This window comes from Lithobates pipiens, unplaced genomic scaffold (genome assembly GCF_037356315.1).
Source record: "Lithobates pipiens isolate NorthernLeopardFrog02 unplaced genomic scaffold, aLitPip1_a1.2 Scaffold_8, whole genome shotgun sequence".
Classification (NCBI taxonomy): domain Eukaryota; kingdom Metazoa; phylum Chordata; class Amphibia; order Anura; family Ranidae; genus Lithobates; species Lithobates pipiens.
The window spans coordinates 676,391,117-676,414,394 of record NW_027507903.1 but is presented as its reverse complement, the minus strand read 5'-3'; the positions used below and the strand labels follow the sequence as shown (position 1 = coordinate 676,414,394).

General features: G+C 43.3%; 1 protein-coding gene across 2 annotated transcripts in view; it reads right to left on the bottom strand.

The window, feature by feature from the left end:
* Nucleotides 1-400: 400 nt before the first annotated feature.
* Nucleotides 401-23,278, bottom strand: part of LOC143964303 (C-type lectin domain family 10 member A-like) — a 62,561-nt gene continuing 39,683 nt past the window's right edge. For both annotated transcript variants that reach the window (XM_077474001.1, XM_077474002.1), the window contains 5 exons: nt 22,877-22,909; nt 18,913-18,987; nt 11,566-11,717; nt 3,874-3,980; nt 401-683 (listed from right to left, as the gene is read on the bottom strand). In XM_077474001.1, the coding sequence (XP_077330127.1) occupies nt 533-683; nt 3,874-3,980; nt 11,566-11,717; nt 18,913-18,987; nt 22,877-22,909 (518 nt within the window). In that variant the 3' untranslated portion in view covers nt 401-532. The remainder of the gene's footprint in view (nt 684-3,873; nt 3,981-11,565; nt 11,718-18,912; nt 18,988-22,876; nt 22,910-23,278) is intronic.

The following is a 23,278-nucleotide window of genomic DNA, read 5'->3' as shown; positions in this document are numbered from 1 at the left end:
GTAGATAGAGATATCAGATGTCCTCTCATGTATTTCAAGGCGAACTGCAGTCTAGTCAAGTAATTTGTAATAAAAACATCTTTGTCATTCTGAAGCTTCTCTCCAACCACTTTGTATATTGTTTTATATACTGTGATTCTGTACTTGCCAAATAAGCTGCACAAAATCTCCCACCACTGAGTCTTTGCTGCAGCCAACTTAACTGTGGGCGGCTGAAGCTGCTGCCTGTCTACTTCCTGGATTTACAAAGACACACAGAGGCACACCTCCAGCTCTGCAGCTCTCATTGGCCCTCGTATGACTCATCCCCACTTCCTTTCTGGCAAACTCTCACTAGAGTAGTAAGAGCGAGAGCATGATGTCATAAGCCTATTCTAATGACCAGACAAGAAACAGGAAGTGGGCTGTATAAGGGATTTAGTGAAAGGAAAAAAAAAATGTTTTGCTATCCAAAGTTAAAACAACAACAAGGGCAGAAGATTTAATAAATGGAAAGTTGAAAAAGTGACTGAAGGTCTGCGTTCAGTCCATATCAGAAGATAATCTTCTTCTCACAGATGTACTTTAATTTTTCAGAACAGGGAGCATCATTCCAGTCATCTCCATTATTTAACTCGGCACAGTCTTCCCCTCCTTCGAACGTATGACCTGTCCAATCATCGGGCTGACTCTTCCCCCAGAACCTGAAGGACAGAAGAGACAATAGTGATTAGACCAGGGCAGGAATTGAGCAGAACTGGGACCTGGGAAATGCTATAGTGTTAGATCTTCAAGGTGTGAGCCCAACTAGAGGGATGATGGATTGCAAGAGAGCTGACCACACGCTACAATGTAATGGTACAATCTACTGAGGTTAGATCAGTGATGGCCAACCCCGTACATACACAGCCCCTAGCTACTGTATGTGATGAGTTCTCCCCCCTCCTCTTTTCCTGACTGAATATGTATAGAGTTCTCTCCTCCAGGTCCTTCCCCATGTGAGAAGTTCTTCCCCTTTACTCCTTTACCTATTGGCCTATGTGAGGAGTAATTTCCCTCATCTCTTTCCCTAATTGGCTATGTGAGGAATAGGGATTAGCCAATGGTTTGGCCCATACCTAGGCCGTTACTAAGAATGCCCAAAATGTGGCATGTTTGGCCCCCTGTTAGACTGGAGCTGAGCATCATCTATGGAAGTGGCATTTCCACCTCTTTTATATATAGTTACAAAGTCGGGTTGAAAAAAAAAAACGCAAGTCCACCTAGTTCAACTAATAAAAAAGAAATACAATCCCATATACACAATCCTGTACCCACAGATGATCCAGAGGAAGGTGAAAAACCCCAGCAGAGCATGATCCAATTTGTTTACAGCAGGGGAAAAAAATCCTTCCTGATCCCCCGAGAGGCAACCAGATATTCCCTGGATCAACTTTACCTATAAATGTCAGTACCCAGTTATATTATGTACATTTAGGAAATAATCCAGGCCTTCTTAAAGCAATCTACTGAGTTGGCCAGAACCACCTCTGCAGGGAGTCTATTCCACATTTTCACAGCTCTTAAGCCCTGTACACACGAGCGGACTTTTCAACATCCAAAGTCCGAAGGAATGATTCCGTCAGACTATTCGATCGTGTGTGGGCTGCAACGGACTTTTGATTCGCAAAAGTCTGACGGACTTTAGAAAATGGAACATGCTTCAAATTTTTCCGACGGAACTCCGCCGGACCCAGTTCCTACCGAAAAATTTGCTCGTGTGTATGCTATTCCGACGGACTAAAACCGACGCTAGGGCAGCTATTGGCTACTGGCTATGAACTTCCTTATTCGAGTCCAGTCGTACGTCTAGATGTAAAGAGTGCCCCCTTGTCCCCTGTGAGGACCTTTAAGTGAATAACTCGATACCAAGTTCACTATATGGACCCCTTATGCATTTGAGCATGGTGATCATATCCACCCTTATGTATTTATACATGGTAGACATGTGCATTCGTTTTCGTCCGAATGCATGTTTGTCCGAATTTCAGGTATTTTCATTATCGTTTTAACAAATGATAACGAAAGTGCAGAATCCGAAAAACGAAAGATCCGACATAAACAAATGCTTTATTTTTGTTTTCGTTGTGACAACAGTTCGATATAGATATTAGATTCGACATGACACTGATAATAACAATCTGTGGCTATCGAACCTGTGGTCGAATGTGCCTAACCTTAGCTCTATTAGTCCAAGATTATTCTACATAGAAAGAAAAGATTCGACAGAGAGAGAAACGATTGCAGTAGGGGGCATAGTGCTCCTTTGCTGGTGTCAGTGTGAGCAAAGTGCCTCATTGGCATTAGTGGGAGGAATAGTGCCCCATCATTGGCTTCAGTGGGAGGAATACTGCCCCATCATTGGCTTCAGTGGGAGGAATAGTGCCCCATCATTGGCGTCAGCGGGAGGAATAGTGCCTCATCATTGGCGTCAGCGGGAGGAATAGTGCCTCATCATTGGCGTCAGCGGGAGGAATAGTGCCTCATCATTGGTGACAGTGGGAGGAATAGTGTACCATCATTGGTGTCAGTGGGAGGAATAGTGCCCCATCATTGGTGTTAGTGAGAGGAATAGTGCCCCATCATTGGTGTTAGTGAGAGGAATAGTGCCCCATCATTGGTATCAGTGGGAGGAATAGTGGCCCATCACTGGTGTTAGTGGGAAGAATAGTGCCTTATCATAAGCGTCAGTTTGAAGAACAGTGCCTCATGATTGCTGTCAGTGGGAGGAATAGTGCCCCATCATTGGTGTCAGTGGGAAGAATAGAGTGGCAGAAACTATGGCCCACAGTTGCTGACAGTGGAGGGGAATAATGCTCCAAAGGCCGGATAAAAGCAAGCAAAGGGGCCTTGTGCAATAATGAGGAGCTGTGTGCCTGATATTTTTCTTTTTTTGCCTGTTTACGCTGTGACCGAAACCCCTGCTGGGTAAGTTTTGGACTTTAGGTTAATCTGTTTTCATAAAAGTGGGTTACTAGGCCCTTAAAACTAGCATGGACTTCACAAAAAAAATGCATCCACCACTGAGTCTAATCACCCCATGTCACAGTATATTATTGTTCTCTGGGTGAAAAAAGTATTGTACAGCACTGGGTGGAGTGAATTAAAGTCTTATGCCACGTACACACGATCGGACATTCCGACAACAAAATCCCATGTTTTTTTTCCCAACGGATGTTGGCTTAAAGTGGAAGTAAACCCATCGATTTAAACAGTTTCAAAAAACGGCATGCCGGGAATGCTAACTGCACATTAGCTGTGCTCTCAACCAAACTGTCAAACCACCCAATGGCTGGTGTCATAACGGATCACATGTGCAGCACCGTGGCAGCTGAAGATTAAACAGAGGCAAAGATGGCAGCTTCCATGGATGAAAACGATAGGGGAGTTTACTTCCACTTTAAACTTGTCTTGCATACACGCGGTCACACAAAGTTGGTTGGAAATTCAGAACGTCAAGAAAGCGGTAACGTACAACACGTACGACAAGCTGGAAAAAATGAAGTTCAATAGCCAGTGTGGCTCTTCTGCTTGATTCCAAGCATGCGTGGCACTTTGTGCATGGGAATTGTGTACAAACATTTGGAATTTATGACAACGGACTTTGTTGTTGGAAAATTTGAGAACCAGCTCTCAAATTTTGTGTGACAGAAATTCTGATGGAAAATGTCCGATGGAGCCTACGCACGGTCGTAATTTCCAACAGCAAGCTCCTATCAAACATTTTCCGTCAAGAAATCCAACCGTGTGTAGGCGGCATTAATGTACTTCAGCTCAAGGATCCATCGGTGTGCCACCTTTTCATTTTGCCAGATCTTAGAAATATGTGAGAAGGATTCTGATATTGTGTCTTACTTTGGAGTTATGTCATAAGGCGTTCCATCCACCCATCTCCAGGTTCCATCAGCATCCGTTAGACCGATCCAAACGTTTTTTTTGTTTGCAATCCCGCGCAGAAAATTCTTAAGAAAGACAAAATATAGAAGTTGTTAGAAGATGAATTAGTATACACACAATGGCTGATTAGGTCACATGACAGTTAGGCTACCAGTATATTTTAGGGGTTGAATAGGAAACTGGGGAACTGGGAGAAAATCCACTAAAATGGTGAGAACACTTCACGCCCCAACACAAATGTAATCTTCCTCCAGAGACACAGACATGGTATGACCCACCTCCAGGCTTGTGACACCACTGAGATCAGCCTTAGAAAATGGACAGCAAAGTCAAGGTTGAAAAATGGAGAAGAGGGGAAATATACGCTAGAAAAGCATAGATTTGACAGTGTGTGGTGATGCAACATAACCCCATGGCATTTACAACTGAGGATCATGCCTAGAAACCAATTTATTCCAAAAAAGGAAACATATTTCCACTGAAAATCCTATTAAAGTAAATTTGCCATAATATAAACACAGGGGTGCAACTGCTGACCTCCTACTAAATATATCAGATTGATGGCTGTTATATTAGCCCACTGGTATCCATAGATGAACCCTTATCCCAGGTCGGTGAATCAAAACACCAAAAGCCAGAGTCAGCATGAGAGCCCGAAAACTCACAATTTTATAGGGAGATGTCAAAAATAACCAACTTCGTGTTTATCGTAAGATAGGTGTTCTTTAGTGCTACTCTATGCCATCTAGCTGTTTCAAAGAATGTGTAAAGCCCCGTACACACGAGTGGACTTTTCAACATCCAAAGTCTGACGGAATGATTCCGGCAGACTATTCGATCGTGTGTGGGCTGCAACGGACTTTTGATTCGCAAAAGTCTGACAGACTTTAGAAATGGAACATGCTTCAAATTTTTCCGCCAGAACTCTGCCGGACCCAGTTCCTACCGAAAAATTTGCTCGTGTGTATGCTATTCCGACGGACTAAAACTGACGCTAGGGCAGCTATTGGCTACTGGCTATGAAGTTTCTTATTCGAGTCCAGTCGTACGTCATCACGTTCGAATTCTGTCGGAGTTTGGTGTGATTGTGTGTGGCCAAGTCCGCTCATTCGGAAAGTCCGTCAGAACTCTGTCAGAACTCCGGCAGAACTCCTTCGAAAGTCTGTCGGACATAAGTCTGGTCGTGTGTACGGGGCATAAGTCATCGAAGCAGAAGCTGAACATTTTTTTTTACGTTTAGAAATATCAACATCCCAGTATGAAAAAAAAAAAGAAAAAGGTTAAAAAGTAGGACTTTGCCCTGATGTTTGGAAACAAAAAAGGAAAATAAACCCCTAAATTCAGCCTAAATAATGTAGCAAGGTCCCAGGCCTCTCTCGGTCTAATGTGAACATCCAGGGCCACAGATAGCTGACATCCTTCTGTATATGGTGGGTGCAAAGCGGTTAGTCATTGGGTGCCAGGCACTTTTTAAATGCAAAAGAGTGTTTATTTCTCTTAAACTTTTTCAGAGGAGAGATAGGGTTAGGGCCAGGACATCCTTAGATAGTTTCAAGATTAATTGGCAGATTCAGAGACTTTAATAGCAGGACAGCCATGCAGAGAAAGGCATCCAGCAAGACGCCACACCTGCATGTGCAGGAATGCCATCTCCTATAACAGTTCCTAACACAAAGTGTAAAAGTCCTTTCACTTCCACTACAATCACTTCTTGTAGTTCTTCAGCCCACTGAACTCCCAGTCTCTCTTACTAGACTAGATGATTCACTGACACTGAATCGCTTGAGCCCCTCCAATCTTCACGGTGGTATCTTCCTCAAGCGCCACTCCCGCCTCTCTGCTGGGTCCCTTGCTTTGCACTCATGGTCATTCACGTTCTCTGAACTTTCGACCGTCAAGAACGTGGTGACGTACAACACTATGACGAGTCAAGTAAATGAAGTTTAATGCTTCCAAGCATGAGTCGAATTGTTTCCGAGCATGCGCAGGAATTTTGCGCATCTGAATTTGTACAGACGATCGGAATTTCCGATCTGAACTTTTTCTGAGAACATGCTCTCAATCTTTTGCTGCCCGAAATTCCGCCAGCAAAAGTCCGATGGAGCATACACACAATCACATTTTCCGACCAAAAGCTCTCATTGGACTTTTGCTGGTGGAATTTCCGATCTTGTGTAAGGGGCATTACCCTCTTTATCTGGCCCATGTATTTTTTTGGCTGTAGTTTCACTTTTTATTTCCTTTTTCAGTGCATTAAATCACCAATAGGCGATCAAAGCCTTCAAAAATTATTTTCATATATCTGCGTTAAGTGGAACTTTATGTAATTCTGCGAACAGGCAGAATTTTTAATGCAGAAGAAACATGCTTTGTCTCCTCTGCCTTAAAATTACCTACCTGACTTTAGAGCTTTTTACCAAATACTACCAAGCGGCCCATCTGGCTCATCTACCTAAATATTGCGCTACTCATGAAATTCCACTCTAGGTAGCATTAGAATCAGTAGACTGTGACCCGCCTCTCGATAGCCAACCTACTGTGGCTTCACTCAGGCGACTGCAAGAAATCAAGGAACCCTATGACATGCCATTTCCTGCAATTATGGGACAACGTTAAAAATATATTTAGATTCCAATTCCCCCACATCCCATTTGGCTATCTCCAAAATCCTGCTTTTTACCCAGCTTGGACCTCACCCTCTTCCTTTCATAAGTGGTCTTCCTTCAACTTCACTGAAGCCTACAAATTCACAACTCCCAATGCCTTCAAGTCATTCCTTACCCTCTGCAAGTTCTACAGAATCCCTAACTCTGAAAGTTTTCCCTACCTCCAACTTAAGAACGTCTTCACCGCTTGCCTGCACACTAATCCCTCCCTTCCTGACCTGACTACTATTGAACGCATCTGTAAAAACGATCTTCACTCTTGAGGTTTAATTTCTATGTTCTATACTCAGTTTTTAGACCCACCCTGCTATTCATCCCTTAAATACATAACAAAATGTGAAGCAGATCTACTGTAGGTCTCTAACTGGAAGCCAAAGCCTTGTCCAACATTTGGCATGTCACCAAATCTGCTTCCCAGAATGTTGTGGCCTCGGAAACAAACCATAAGGTATTAATTCCCTGGTACTTGGTCCCTGCCCGGATAGTCAAATACCTTCCATCCTATGCACTTAACTGCTTCTGTGGTTGTACAGACAAAAGCGCCCATCTCCATATTTGGTGGAATTGCCCAATAGCCCGATCTTTCTGGATTGAATTCTTCCCCATCTTTTCTATCCTTGTTAACAGCACTCTGGAGCCGAAACCGTCCATTGCCTTACTCAATAAAAAAAAAAACCCTGACATAGTTCGACCCCAATTTAAACTACTTCTGCAAGTTACAACTGCTGCAAAGCAAACAACTGCAAAGGCCTGGAAGCCTGCTAATCTCAATACCACAGAAACCAAGAACAGAATCGCTATAGCAATGATACGTGCTAAGGTCGAAGCTGTATTTCTTGACAAGGTTAGAAAATTTGTACGTCTATGGCAACCTTGGGTTGATCATTTCCTTCCTCATAACTTTGACAACTCCCTACTTCTCCCCTAAATCACCTTTTCCCCAGCAATGATCGCTCATAGGTACCGCATTGGCTCCCTCCCCCGCGGCAAACCCCTCCGCATCTCCCCTGCCCTCTCCCTCTTCTTCCTCTCCTCTTTTATTTTCCTCCTTCACTGTTCTTGAACTGATAACTGTCCCCTAAGGGGCTTTCATCCCAGATTAACCTGTTGTATAGAGACTGGACACCACCCACTAACTGTATTCCACCAGACCCTGCAACTCATCTAACTTCGGGACTCCTTGTAATTAGTCCTCACTTACGGAGAGCCTATCCCACATTGTCCCCTACCTGTAGCCTGGCGTTGATTCATTTTGTGATTTCAACCACATTGTCATTCCTGCTGTCTTATTAGAACACTGGGTGACTTTCACTCTCCTCTGTACCCGGAGGACGCCCTCCCTCCCTTTCTTCTGTACCATATGCCCTTTGCTCTTGGTTCTGTATTCTTTAATAAAATATTTGAACAAGAAAAATGATCTACCTGACTGCCTGCCCCTGAGCAGTGAATTGCACACACGCAAATCACTATGGAAATTTGGCAATGCCAAAGCCAACGGAGCTCCTTTTGTTTAATACTTACCTACAACTGTCGGTAATGTTGAGTGCTTGGTTGGGCATGAACATGAGCACATGCACATATTGCAGAATCAAAGCTGTACCTGAAATTACTGTGAATTAGTATTTACATACGGGACTGGATTTTGGTGCCCAATGGTCTATGTTATGTACAGCACAACTAAGAAAAAATGGTTTTCGGCTTCAGTGACTCATGACAAGATCTGCATCTTTATTATCCTATATTTTCACCTGACTTGCCTCCTGGCTCTGTTTGATCCTGATCTCCTGTTGCTGACCTTGGCTTGCGTTCTGACTCCGTCCTCTGCCTGCCTATTTGTATAATTCTATTGCCCATCTGATGTCAAACCCAGCCTGGCAAACTGTCATCTGACCATCCATAGTTACATGTCAGGTTGAAAAAAGACACAAGTCCATCTCGTTTAACCAATAAAGGAAAAAAATCATACAATTCCATATACACAAACCTATACCCACAGTCCAGAGGAAGGCGAAAAACCCAGTAAAGCATGATCCAATTTGCTCCAGCAGGGGGAAAAAAAATCCTTCCTGATCCCCCCAAGAGACAATCGGATATTTTCTGGATCAACTTTACCTATAAATATTAGTATCCAGTTATATTATGTTCATTAGGTAAGAATCCAGGCTTTTTTAAAAGCAATCTACTGAGCTGGCCAGAAACAGCTCTTGAGGAAGTCTATTCCACATTTTCACAGCTCTTACTAAGAAGAACATTTCTGTATTTGGGGATAAAATCCCTTTCCCTTGTTCTCTGTGATGGCCATCTAAATTGACTATACCTACCACAGGCACATGTGCCACTTCTCATCCTGCTACACCTTGTCACAAACTCCAGGGGGTATTAGACAGGAGGTGTAAGGGAAGCCCTGTCATCAGTTTGGTCCCTACCAGGTATATGACAACAGTTAAGTTTCATACAATCGCCATAATTCTTACTGTACTAAACTTATCTTCAATAAAATTGGTTATGGTAATGTTTAAGAACATACCAGTCAATCAGACATCATACACACCTAAGTTACAAGTAGGGATGAGCTTCGTGTTCGAGTCGAACATACGTTCGACTCGAACATCGGCTGTTTGCCCGTTCGGCGAATTCCGAACGTTATGGGCTGTTCGCACCAAATTCGTGTGGCGCTCACGGCCCACAATGCACTGCGATGGCGCAGTGCATTGCTGGCTCATGATTGGCCAAGCATGCACTGTGACCCTGCATGCTTGGCCAATCACAGCGCCGGCAGCGAGGAGAGCCATGAATGGCCACTGGCAGGATGCCTGTGGCCAATCATAGCTCAGGCTGTGTAGTACACGCCCCACACAATATAAGGCCGTCAGCGTGGCGGCCTTGTGTAGTGTGTTGGCATCTGTAGCAGTTAATGGGTGTTCTGTGTACCTTCAACACAGTATACACCGATCGTTATCGGCCGATTTTTCATTCTTGCTCTTCTGTAGTGGTTGTTGTCTGCGTGCCCTGACCGCAGTATACACCGCTATATTCACCTATATATCTAGTGATATATCTATCTTTTATAATAGAGCTTTCAGTCAGTGTTAGGAGATTGTGCGTGCTGTCTGCGTGCTCTGAACGCAGTATACACCGCTATATCCACCTATATAGCTAAATATCTTGCTCGTTTTAAATAGAGCTTTCAGTCAGTGTTAGGAGATTGTGCATGCTGTCTGCGTGCTCTGAACGCAGTATACACCGCTATATCCACCTATATAGCTAAATATCTTGCTCGTTTTAAATAGAGCTTTCAGTCAGTGTTAGGAGATTGTGCATGCTGTCTGCGTGCTCTGAACGCAGTATACACCGCTATATCCACCTATATAGCTAAATATCTTGCTCGTTTTAATTAGAGCTTTCAGTCAGTGTTAGGAGATTGTGCGTGCTGTCTGCGTGCTCTGAAAAAGACGGACGGAAAAACAAATTATACAGGGGTGATAACCCTTCCCTATGTTTTCCAAAAAGCTTAAAAATAGTTTTTTTGACTGGAGCTACACTTTAAAAATGTACCAGTTAAAAATTACAAACCAATTCAACTTAACACAACAAACCTACACAGTCCCTGTCTTGTTTGCACCGCCTGTATACTGCTGTTCTGAGTATATAGGGCCTGGGGGCCACACGTATTTCCTTTTTTTAATATGGGTACGGGGTTCCCCTTAATATGCGTACAAGACCCAAAGGGGCTGGTAATGGGCAGGGAGGGATACCCATGCCATTTTTCTCAATGATTTTCAACCATATTGCAGGAACCAGATATAACATTAAAACCGCAAGCAGCTTTAAATTACGTTATTTCCGTTAAATGTCATTTTGTGCAGGGACTGTTCTAAACACGGGAAACATGTGGCACTTTACAAGCATACTACAGACAACCCCCAGGCACCATATTTAAAGGAATATTTCACTTTTTTTTTCATTTTAATCGTCATTAAAATCAGTGCTCCCGCCAAAACTGCCATTTTTAAAAGTTTTTTTTGCATTGACCCATGTCCCCTGGGGCAGGAGCCAGGTCCCCAAACCCTTTTTAGGACAGTATCTTGCATATTAGCCGTTAAAATTAACACTTTTAATTTTGAACGTTCGAGACTTCAATGGGGTTCTAACGTTCGTACGAATTTGGGGTCCGTTCGAAAGTTCTGGTGCGAACCGAACCGGGGGGTGTTCGGCCCATCCCTAGTTACAAGGTCCAGAAGGTGAATAAGACAAATTTAACTTGGAAAATAGATATACGCATAAGATCTATATCGCATTTAGTGCCTAACAAATTGTAATATCATGTTGCTAAATAATATGATGGTTGTCGAATTGTGAAACCTTATCAGGTGGTAATATAGATGTATTTTTTAAGAATTGGCAATTAGGGACCTTTTGATTTAGTGAGGCCTTTTTTGCAACACCCAACAAGGTAAATAAGAAACATGTCTGTCCCCACAGCCCTGGGCTCCCATCTTTCCATAGAAACTTAAAAGGAGTGTGAAGAGTCATTTATGAGGGTCAGTGACTCTGATATATTGGATTAGACTTATTCTGCAAGATTCTGCACAGAACTAAAGACCAAGTGGACTTTACTTAAAGTAGAAGTAAACCCACCGATTTAAACAGTTAAAAAAAAAGGCATGCCAGGAATGCTAACTGCACATTGGCTGTGCTCTCAGCCAAACTATCAAACCATCCAATGGTTGGTGTCATAACGAATCACATGTGCAGCACCATAGCAGTTGAAGAGTAAACAGAGGCAAAGATGTCAGCTTCCTTGGCTGAAAGCAATAGAATTTACTTCCACTTTAAGGTTTTTTTGTTTTTTACTTTTAAACTTTTTATTGTTCCATATGTCTATTTTTGTAATAGAACATAGTAATTAAATACTGTTGGCAGTGAAGTGACCTGAAAGTGGAACTGTCACAGTAGGAAGTGTCTATCTGTTCAGCATTCATACCATCTCTTCCTTGCTGTTAATGACCACTAGGTGGGCATCCCTGCCCTCACAGTCTTCCTTGGAGTCGATCCATGGTTTTGAGTCTGAAGACAAGGAGTAACAGCTGAGCCCATAGTGTCTCCATCTCTCATTGCATAATGGATTAGAGGAGCCTGAGGGAGCAAGAAAGAGGATTATGTGGGTGATGCTGAATTGTCATGGTTATAGCCGGACAGTTCAGCCAAGATGGTAAAATTATTTAAAAAAAGGAAATCAGGCACAGCAGACAGACACAAATGTTATGGGGATGATGGGGGTATTCTACTATGGGCCAACATCCCTTTATCACTGAAAACTTAAATGGGATTTTAACCACTTCGTATTCGGGCCAATTATGACATGTCACTCCTAAATTTAAAAATCTACTTTTTTGGGCTAGAAAATTACTTAGAACTCCAGGCGGTATTTGTGCAGGATGTATTCAAACTCAATTCTTTAAAAAAAAAAAAATACTTTAATGAATTAAAAAAAATTTTTTTTTTTAATAATGTAAAAGATGATGTTACACTGAGTAAATAGATACATAACATGTCACGGTTTAAAATTACGTCTACCCGTGGAATGGCGGCAAACTACGATGCTTAAAATCCTCCAAAGGCATCGCTTTAAACACCTTTACGGGTTACCAGTTTAGAGTTACAGAGGAGGCCTGGTGCTAGAATTATCATTCTCACTCTAATATTTGCGGCGATACCTGACATGTGTGGTGCAATCACCGTTTACAATGCGGGAGTAAAGAATGTGTTTGCATTTGTGCGTAAGCATGGGGGTCGGGGTGCTTTACATTTTATTTTGTTATTATTATTATTTATTCAAAACATTTTTTACACTTTTCTTTATTAATTTTATTGCTGATCCCTTCTTGTGATGTAAAACGTACAATTACAACTTTGGATGCATTTGTATTCGTTAGGTTCACTAACAGACACATTTGAAAAGAAATTCCAATACCTATAATTTAATAGTTATAATTAAGTTATTATTGGTAAGTTATTATTTCAGATTTTTTAAAATTTTCTAGGTTTTTGGATTTCTGAATTTGCAGATTTACAAATATTCAAATGTATAAATATTCAGAAAAATTTGTTAAACGGGTTTTCGTTAATTCGGATAACTACGAATGAACAAATTTGTTGAAATTTATTAAAAAACAAATTTGAAATGAATTGCACATGTCTAAGATACACATTGTTGCAAGGTGAGTACAAGGGCTTAGACATGTGCAATTTGTTTCAAATTAGTTTTTTTAATGAATTTCAACAAATTTGTTAATTTGGAATTAATCTGAATTAACGAAAACCCGTTTAACAAATTTTTCATAATATTTGTAAATAGGAATATTCGTAAATCTGCAAATTCAGAAATCCGAAAAACCCAAAAATTTCAAAAAATCTAAAATAATAACTTACCAATAATAACTATAACTATAACTATTAAATTATAGGTATTGGAATTTCCTTTCAAATTTGGCTGTTAGCGAACGTAACGAATACAAATTTATCCAAAGTTACGAATTATCCGAAATGACAAATGCCGCATCTAAACAAATGGGACGGAACAAATTAATAATAAATAATAATAAAAAGTGTATTATTATTATTGTTATTTATTGTTATTAACGCGTTACTTTCCATTTGTTTAGATACGGCATTCGTTAGTTCGGATAATTCGTAACTTCGGATAAATTCGCATTTGTTATGTTCTCTAACAGGCAAATTTAAAAGGAAATGACAATACCTATAATTTAATAATTATAGTTACCGTATTCATCGACGTATAACACGTGCCCCAAGTTTAGGAGGGCATTTTAAGGAAAAAAACTTTTAGGTGGGAAGTGTAAGGAAAAAAAATTACTTTAAATGCTCATCAATGCAGCATTATTAGTGTCCATCTGCAGCCTTGTCCATCATTGCAGAATGATCAGTGTCCATTTGCAGCCTTACCCAGTGCCATTTGCTGCCTTTCCCAGTGTCACTTGCAGCCTTGCCCAGTGTCGTTTGCAGCCTTGTCCAGCGTCGTTTTGCAGCCTTGCCCAGCGTCGTTTTGCAGCCTTGCCCAGTGTCATGTGCGGCATGTAAATAGCCTTGCCCATCGCCGTTTGCAGCGTTACCCAATGTCATGTGCGGCATGTAAATAGCCTTGCCCAGCACCCTTTGCAGTCTTGCCCAGTGTCATTTGCAGCATGTAAATAGCCTTGAGCAGCGCTGTTTTCAGCTGTGCCCAGTGTCATTTGCGGCACGTTTAAATTTCCCGCCACAGAGATAGACAGAGCCTGTGCACTCGGCTGTAGTCATCTCGGCTCGTCTCACACACAGTACACTCTGCTCGGTCTTTTTTGGCAGCGCTCGCTCCAGCGACAGCAGGGAGGCAGGACGGCGTGACTGCGAGCGGAGCCTTTTTTGGCGGCACTCTTCTTTTTCGTCGGCGCTCAGTATTTTTCTGCTCACAGACAGTGGGGATCAGCGTATAACATGCTCCCATGATTTCCCCCAGCTTTTTAAGGGGAAAAAAGTGTGTATTATAGACCGATAAATACGGTAAGTTATTATTAGTAAGTTATTATTATTATTTATAATAGCTATTAATAGCCATTATTATTTTAGATTTTTAAAATTTTCGGGTTTTCAGATTTCCGAATTCGCAGATTTACGAATATTCAGATTTTTTTTTTTTAAACAGGTTTTCGTTAATTTGGATAATTCCAAATTTACAAATTTGTCAAAATTCATTAAAAAACTAATTTGAAACGAATTGCACATGTGTAAGATACACCTGTATTTGTTGCAAGGTGAGGATCATCCCACAAAACCCCCCTGATACAGGGTTCCACATATTTTGAGGTGAGATATTTTGGGAAATGTTTTCCGACCCCTTCTTGTGATGTAAAACGTACAATTACAACTTTGGCTAAATATGTATTCGTTAGGTTCACTAACAGACAAATTCGAAAAGAAATTCCAATACCTATAATTTAATAGTTATAATTAAGTTATTATTGGTAAGTTATTATTTCAGATTTTTTAAAATTCATGAGGTTTTTGGATTTCTGAATTTGTGGATTTACAAATATTCAAATTTATAAATATTCTGAAAAATTTGTTAAATGGGTTTTCATTAATTTGTATAATTCCAAATTAACAAATTTGTCAAAATTCATTAAAAAACAAATTTGAAATTAATTGCACATGTCTAAGATACGCCTTGTTGCAAGGTGAGGATCATCCCACACAAACCCCTGATACAGGGTTCCACATATTTTGAGGTGAGATATTTTGGGAAGTGTTTTCCGATCCCTTCTTGTGATGTAAAACGTACAATTACAACTTTGGTCACGAACGAGCCACCATATGCTGTAAGCTCTCGACCAGGCTCCATTAGCCTTATCCTCAAATGACCCCCGCATATTCTCACCCCCAGACCGAATTGGCATTAGGTTTGAGGATAAGGATCCTCTTACCGCCCCACAACATGTCAACCTCTCTTTTTGGCTCCCTCGTCTTTTATTTTTTGATAGCTACTCTGAAACCGTCTATCTCTGATAATTTGTAACCCAAGGTGGCCAAACTACCCTAAGGCCGCGTACACACGGGCGGACTGTTCGCCCAACTTTGTCCGCTGAACTGTGTTTGGGCGGACAGTCCGCTCGTGTGTGGGCTTTCAGCGGACAGTTTCAGCGGACAGTTTGACGGACAAGGTTTTTCGGAAATTCCGTAAAACTGTCCGCTGAAACCTTGTTTCAGCGAACAGTCCGCTCGTGTGTAGGCTTGTTCGTCAAACAAAGTTGCGCGCATGCTCAGAAAGGATTTTCACGCCGAAAGCTATAATGCAGTGTATAGGACGTCGTATTTTTCGTCCCGTCGTACGTGCCGTTCACGTCATCGCGCACGGTTTCAGCAAACTGTTCGTCCGTCGTGTGTGGCCATGTCCGTCCAGGCTAAGTTTGAGCGGACTGTTTGCCGAAACTGTTGGACGGACAAAGTTGGGCGAACAGTCCGCGCGTGTGTACGCGGCCTCAGAAAGTTTGTATGTTCAATTGCTCAGTGCTTTGATTTTGTTTCTGCCAAGAACTCTGATTGTGTTTGTGTAATATTTTTCCAGCATGTTGGAATTTTCTGTACATCTATGCATTTTCCTCAATAAAAATTGTTAAAAAAAAAAAAAAAATTACTACTTTGGATAAACTTGTATTCGTTATGAACACTAACAGACAAATTTGGAAAGAAATTACAATACCTATAATTTAATAGTTATAATTAAGTTATTATTGGTAAGTTATTTCAGATTTTTTAAAATTTTCTAGGTTTTTGGATTTCTGAATTTGCAGATTTACAAATATTCAAATTTATAAATATTCTGAAAAATTTGTTAAATGGGTTTTCGTTAATTCGGATAATTCCGAATTAACAAATTTGTCGAAATTCATTAAAAAACTAATTTGAAACGAATTGCACATGTCTAAGATACACCTTGTTGCAAGGTGAGGATCATCACACACAACCCCCCTGATACAGGGTTCCACGTATTTTGAGGTGAGATATTTTGGGAAATGTTTTCCGATCCCTTCTTGTGATGTAAAATGTACAATTACAACTTTGGATTAATTTGTATTTTTTACGTTCACTAAAAGACAAATTTGAAAAAAATTCCAATACCTATAATTTAATAGTAATAATTAAGTTATTATTGGTAAATTATTATTTCAGATTTCTTAAAATTTTCAGGTTTTCGGATTTCTGAATTTGCATCTTTACAAATATTAAAATTTATAAATATTCTGAAAAATTTGTTAAACGGGTCTTCGTTAATTCGGATAATTCCGAATTAACAAATTTGTCTAAATTCATTAAAAAACGAATTTGAAATGAATTGCACATGTCTAAGATAAACCTTGTTGCAAGGTGAGGATCATCCCAAGCAACCCCCCTGATACAGGGTTCCACAGGGGCGGACTGACAACTCATGGGGCCCCCGGGCAATAGGAGATCATGGGGCCCCCCCTGTGTCCCAGCCACACTGCCCACATTACATACATTGGTCTCTACCCCCTTTAGCTGCAGAGGCAGCAGCTGAGGTTGTACACATGCTGCGGCAGGAATTATACCCCCTGTTGCTTTTGGTGGATGATCATGACCCAATCAAGTGAATAGGGCCACTCTGCAAACACCCAGCAACAATGTGTAATGCACGCAGTAGCATCATGCTAGTGTGAGATCCAAGGGGTTAAAGCAGGTTAACCCCTCCTTATAGCCTGCTTTAGCCACTTGGTCGCTGTACTGGATAAGGTTGCACAACCTTTGCAGAGCAAGCCCCATGCCAAGCGTGACAGAGTGTATAATTTCTGCTGAGGCTGCAACATGTGTAAACCCCTGGACCCCTAGGATGGAAGCAGAGAGGGATCCCTGGGATGGGGGCCAGAGGGGGATCCTTGGGATGGGGACAGAGGGGGATTCCTGGGATGGGGGCAGAGAGCTGCAGACATGATAAAAGACAAGAGATGGTCAGATGCTGCGGACATGATACAGGAGGTGGACAAAGGCTTCAGACATGATACAGGAGGTGGACAGAGGTTGCGGACATACTGCAGGAGGTGGACAGAGGTTGCGGACATACTGCAGGAGGTGGACAGAGGTTGCGGACATACTGCAGGAGGGGGACAGAGGTTGCGGACATACTGCAGGAGGGGGACAGAGGTTGCAGACATACTGCAGGAGGGGGACAGAGGTTGCCGATATACTGCAGGAGGGGGACAGAGGTTGCCGATATACTGCAGGAGGTGGACAGAGGTTGCGGACATACTGCAGGAGGTGGACAGAGGTTGCGGACATATTGCAGGAGGTGGACAGAGGTTGCGGACATACTGCAGGAGGTGGACAGAGGTTGCGGACATACTGCAGGAGGTGGACAGAGGTTGCGGACATACTGCAGGAGGTGGACAGAGGCTGCGGACATACTGCAGGAGGTGGACAGAGGTTGCGGACATACTGCAGAAGGTGGACAGAGGTTGCGGACATACTGCAGGAGGTGGACAGAGGTTGCGGACATATTGCAGGAGGTGGACAGAGGTTGCGGACATACTGCAGGAGGTGGACAGAGGCTGCGGACATACTGCAGGAGGTGGACAGAGGTTGCGGACATACTGCAGGAGGTGGACAGAGGCTGCGGACATACTGCAGGAGGGGGACAGAGGTTGCGGACATACTGCAGGAGGTGGACAGAGGTTGCGGACATACTGCAGGAGGGGGACAGAGGCTGCGGACATACTGCAGGAGGTGGACAGAGGTTGCGGACATACTGCAGGAGGGGGACAGAGGCTGCAGACATACTGCAGGAGGGGGACAGAGGTTGCGGACATACTGCAGGAGGGGGACAGAGGTTGCGGACATACTGCAGGAGGGGGACAGAGGTTGCGGACATACTGCAGGAGGGGGACAGAGGTTGAAGACATGATAGTGTCCTCCTCACAGTAGCCTCCTCCTCTGTCCACCATCACTACTTCTCCACATGATCAGTGTGCTGTGTCCTCCTCCTGTGCCCCTTTCACCTCTCCACTGGTCAGGGCAGCACAGTGCTTCTCTGACCTGTGGAGAGGTGAAAGGGGCACAGGAGGAAGACACAGCACTGATGATGTGGAGAAGTAATATGATAGTTGACAGAACACATTAGTCTCTGTCCCTCCCCTGCATGCCACAGCTTCACCCTCCGCCACCTCCGGGCTCCCAGCGATGTCCTCCGCTCTCACTCACAGAGTTTACCCACAGTTTTACTCTTCTCTTCCCTCCTCAGTACTCACCCCTGCTCAGCTCCTCTGCCAGTGTCCCGATCACCTATTCGAAAATGGCGCCGGGAGGCGCCATTACGTTACTGCGCATGCGCCGCCCAGCCGAGCGCGTACGAACTTTCCTGAGCCCGGTCGGCTTTGGAACAGCGCATGCGCTATTCCATGGTCGGCTCGCGGCCATCTTTTTTGCGGGCACCGATGCCCATAATAGATTTTAATGGCCAGCTCCAAAAAGGGGTTAACTCTACGGGCGGTTGCAAACACCGTGGGGCCCCCTGCTGGACACCGGGCCCTCGGTCCGCGCCCGACTGCCCTAATGGTCAGTCCGCCCCTGGGGTTCCACATATTTTGAGGTGAGATATTTCGGGAAATGTTTTCTGATCCCTTCTTGTGATGTAAAACATACAATTACAACTATAAAAAAAATTGATGTTTTTATCTTTCATTGGACTTACATAGGTGCGGCCATCAGTAGATGTACTGTGGATCCTTGGAGAATTTTTGGATGAAATAATTTATGATAAACTTACTATTCATTTTCTGGAGCTCTTCTGCCACTTTCCCCAAAAATCCCAAAATCCTCTGAATGTCGCTGGAAAAAGAAGCTGAAATACACAGAATGTCAGGAGAGAGCTGGCCTCCTTTTATACCGGAGGTCTCCAAACTACAGACCACTGCAAGATTTTATCTGGCTCGCAGCTCGGGGTTAGCGGTCCCTAACATTCCTACAGTCTTCATTTCTCCACATCTGGACCCCAGTGCAGGTTCCTTCGGCTGTGCTGTCAGTATACCATCATTGGTTGTCAGGGCTGCCGGTATCCTACCAACCTATCAAATCCTTCGCCCAGCATTTACAGGAGGACCATTGTTCTTCCATCCAGACCTTTCAGGCACCCAGCCACCCTGTAAGTGTGTGAGGTAAGGGTGGACTCTGTAAGAGACCCTGATGTCAATGGGGACTTTTTATAAAGGCAATACTCTGATGGGGACTCTGATGTAGAGGGGACTCTTATGGGACTATAATGTAAAAAAGGATTATAAAGGAGATTTTTTGATAACCAGAAACATGTAAAATGATAAACATATTATACTTACCTCGTCTGTGTTATGGTTTTGCACAGAGCAGCCCCGATCCTTTTCTTCTCCGGTCCCCTGCTGACGATCCTTGCTATGGTGGCAGCCGAGCCGCTGCTCTGTGTGTCCAGTCAGACACCGAGCCGCGACCTGGCCCTTCCCCCCCTGTCTCCTCCTATTTATTTCTATTCACAATTTGTCCTTTGTAGTGCTGGCTGCTTTCCATTTGGGATATTAGGGCAGTATTTTTTCTTTATTTATTCACTGGATTTGATCGACAGCAGTGGGAGCCAATGGCGACCACTGCTGTCTCAGCCAATGAGGGAGAGTCCCCGGACAGCAGAGGCTCTCTTGCAACATCACTGGATCGAGATGTGGCTCAAGTAAGTATTAGGAGTGCTGGGGGGGGGGGGGGGGGGGCTGCTGCACTCAGAAGTATTTTTTTTAATCTTATTGCATAGAATATACCTTCTGCCTTTAGAACCACTTTAAGACTCTGATGTGGACCCTGATGTGAGGAGGGACTCTTTTGTAGGTGAGACCCTGATGGGAACCCTGATGTTAAGGGTGACTCTTATGGGGACTCTGCTGTAAGGGAAGACTCTCATAGGAACTCTAATATAGGGGTGACTCTTATCAGAACTCTGATGTAAGAGGAGACTCTGATAAGATCTAGATGTAATGGGGGACTCTGATGGGACCCGGATGTAAAGAAGGACTCCAGTGAGGAACCTGATGTAAGGACATACTCTGATGTAAGTGTGGATATTGATGGGGACCCAGATGTAGGTGAGACTCTGATGGAAGTGATGGTGAGGAGCCTGATGTAAGGGGGGCATCTATGGAAACTCTGGTGTAAGGGAAGGATCTGATGGGTATTCTAATGTAAGGGGGTATTCTGATGTAACTCTGGTGTAAGGGGATATTTTGATGGGTATTCTAATGTAAGGAAAACTCTGATGTAACGGGAAGTTTGATGTAAGGGGGACTCTGATGGGACCCCAATATAATGGGGATATTGTGAAGGATGGGGGACTCTGATGTAAAGGAGACTATAATGGGAATTACGATGTAAGGGGAAACTCTGATGTAAGGGTGGACTTTGTTGAAGACTCTGATGAGGACCCTGATAGGCTCAAGCTTATTTATATTTCTTTGCTTTGTTTTACTTATACTGAATAGTGGATCAAGTTCAAAATATATTCATCTAAATTGTAATCATTCATAAAACTGACTTTTTTTGGCCTGAAAATATTTGTAAAATATACAATGTGACCCTCATATAGAAAAGTTTGGAGACCTCTGCTTTATTCACACAGGTACTTGTGGGATCTATCTAACTTCTTGCTAATGTCCAGCTAACCACCTGCCTCCTGGACCCTGCTCCCTTGCAAATGCATTCTCCCAAACTCTCTAAAACATGCATTAGTCACCCTCATACTTAAAAAGCCCTCACTGGACCCCACCAATCTTAACAACGTAAGCCCCATCTCCTTACTCCCTGACCACCTTACTGTCCACCTCACTGAGAATAACCTTCTTGATCCCCTTCAGTCTGGATATCGCCCTCAACACTCCACAGAAACTGCCCTTCTAAAACTATCAAACAATCTACTAACTGCCAAAACCAATGGACACTATTCTGTACTCCTACTCCTGGACCTTTCTACTGCCTTTGAATCGGTTAACAACCACCTTCTCCTGAAAAAAAGTCCATGCCTTTGGTTTCAGTGATTGTACCCTTCGCTGGTTCTCTTCCTACTTATCCATCTGCACCTTTAGCATTACTTAAATTCGACTTCCTACTCTCATCTTCTTTTCTCTGTTGGGGTTCTCCCAATGTCCTGTTCTTGGACCTCTCCTATTCTCGATCTATATCATCTCTACACCAACGACATCCAAATTCATCTCTCTACCCCTCAGCTCATTCCCTGTCATCATGTATCACTAATTTACTAACAGTCATATGAGCCTGGATGTCACACCACTTCCTCAAACTCAATCTATCCAAAATCGAGCTCACCATTTTTCCTCCCCCTCGTGCCCCATCCCCTGATCTCTGCCAAGATCGATGGCACAACTATCATCCCATTTCCCGATGCCAAGGTGTAATCCTGGACTCTGATCTATCCTTTAGGCCCCCACGTCCAATCACTGTCCAAATCTTGCTGTCTCAACCTCTGCAACATCTCCAAAATATGCCCCTTTGTAACCAATGACACCACAAAGCTTCTAATTTACTCCCTGGTCATCTCTCGCCTCAACTACTACAACTCCCTTCATACTGGATTACCTTTACATGGGCTATCCCTCCTTCAGTCCATGATTGCTGCTGCCAGGCTCATCCACCTTACCAACCGCTTTGTGTCTGCTACCCCTCTCTATCAATCCCTCCACTGGCTTCTGCTCACCCAACAAATTAAATTCAAAATACTAACAACAATCTACAAAGCCATCCACAACTTGGCCCCCAGCTACATCACTAGCTTAGCCTCAAAATACCAAACTAAGCATTCTCTTTTTTCCTCCCAAGACCTCCAGCTCTCTAGCTACCTCATCACCTTCTCCCTTGCTCACCTCCAGGATTTCACCAGAGCCTCTCCCATCCTATGGAACTCCCTACCCCAATCTGTCCAATTATCTCCCACTCTGCCTTTAGACGATCCCAGAAAATACTCCTTATGCTGCGTACACACGGTCGAACTGTTTGACGTACTTAGTCCGTTGAAACACATTTCAGCGGACAATCCGCTCGTGTGTGGGCTTCAGCTGACTTTTTCAGCGTGCAGTCCGGAGTACTAAGAATTTCGGTTTTTCCAAAAATCTTTCCGTCGTACTTTGGTTTCAGCGGACAATACGGTCGTCATTATGCTAGTTCGATGGACTAAGAATGGCGCATGCCCAGAAAGGATTTACACGGCGGAAGGGTGCTTTGCTGTGTCTTGGACTTCCTATTTCTAGTCCCGTCGTACGTGCTGTACACGTCATCGCGCAAGCTTTCGATGGACTGTTTGTGTATCCGTGTGTGGTCAAGTCCGTTCAGTGGAAACTACGACGGATTGTCCGTCGGATTGTATGACGGACTAAGTACGCCATACAATCCGCTCGTGTGTACGCGGCATTAGAGAGGCCTATGCCATCCACACCTAACAACTGTACTTTTATTTTCTCCATCTGATCATCCCCCACAGTTATTACCTTTTTGTATCACTTGACCCTCTCTCCTAGATTTTAACCTCTAACGAGCCTGGCCCTCTGATTCCTCCTGTATTGAATTGTACTGTAACTGTACTGTTTTCCCTAACATTGTAAATATCTGTGCAAACTGTTGGCACTATATAAATCCTGAATAATAATAATAATAATAATCTATTGTATCTATCTATCTATTCTAAAATACATTGAGCAGTACATAATTACCAGTGACTTGATCTGTTAAATTCACGTTGGAATCTGACAATGAGAGGAAAACCAACATCAATTAGTAGATTTATTCTTATACACACCTCTGTACTCTACATACATTCAAGACACACCCACTCACACTTCCAGTTCGGGCGCCACATTGGGAGGAGTTCGGAATGGTGGCTCCAGGAGTGTCAATTAACAAAACCGGCTCGCCACAGCCCACGGATGGCAACCAACCCCGCCACCACCTCTGCACCATCCCTGTGACTGGCGGTGATAGACAGGTTTGTGCTGTGCGCTTCCTCCACTACAGCCACATCCACCCTCCCAGGTCTCTCCCCACCAGACACACATGGGGGCAATATGGCGAATGCTGTGGAAATGTCAATCGAGTCAGTCCCCACACAGCCTTTA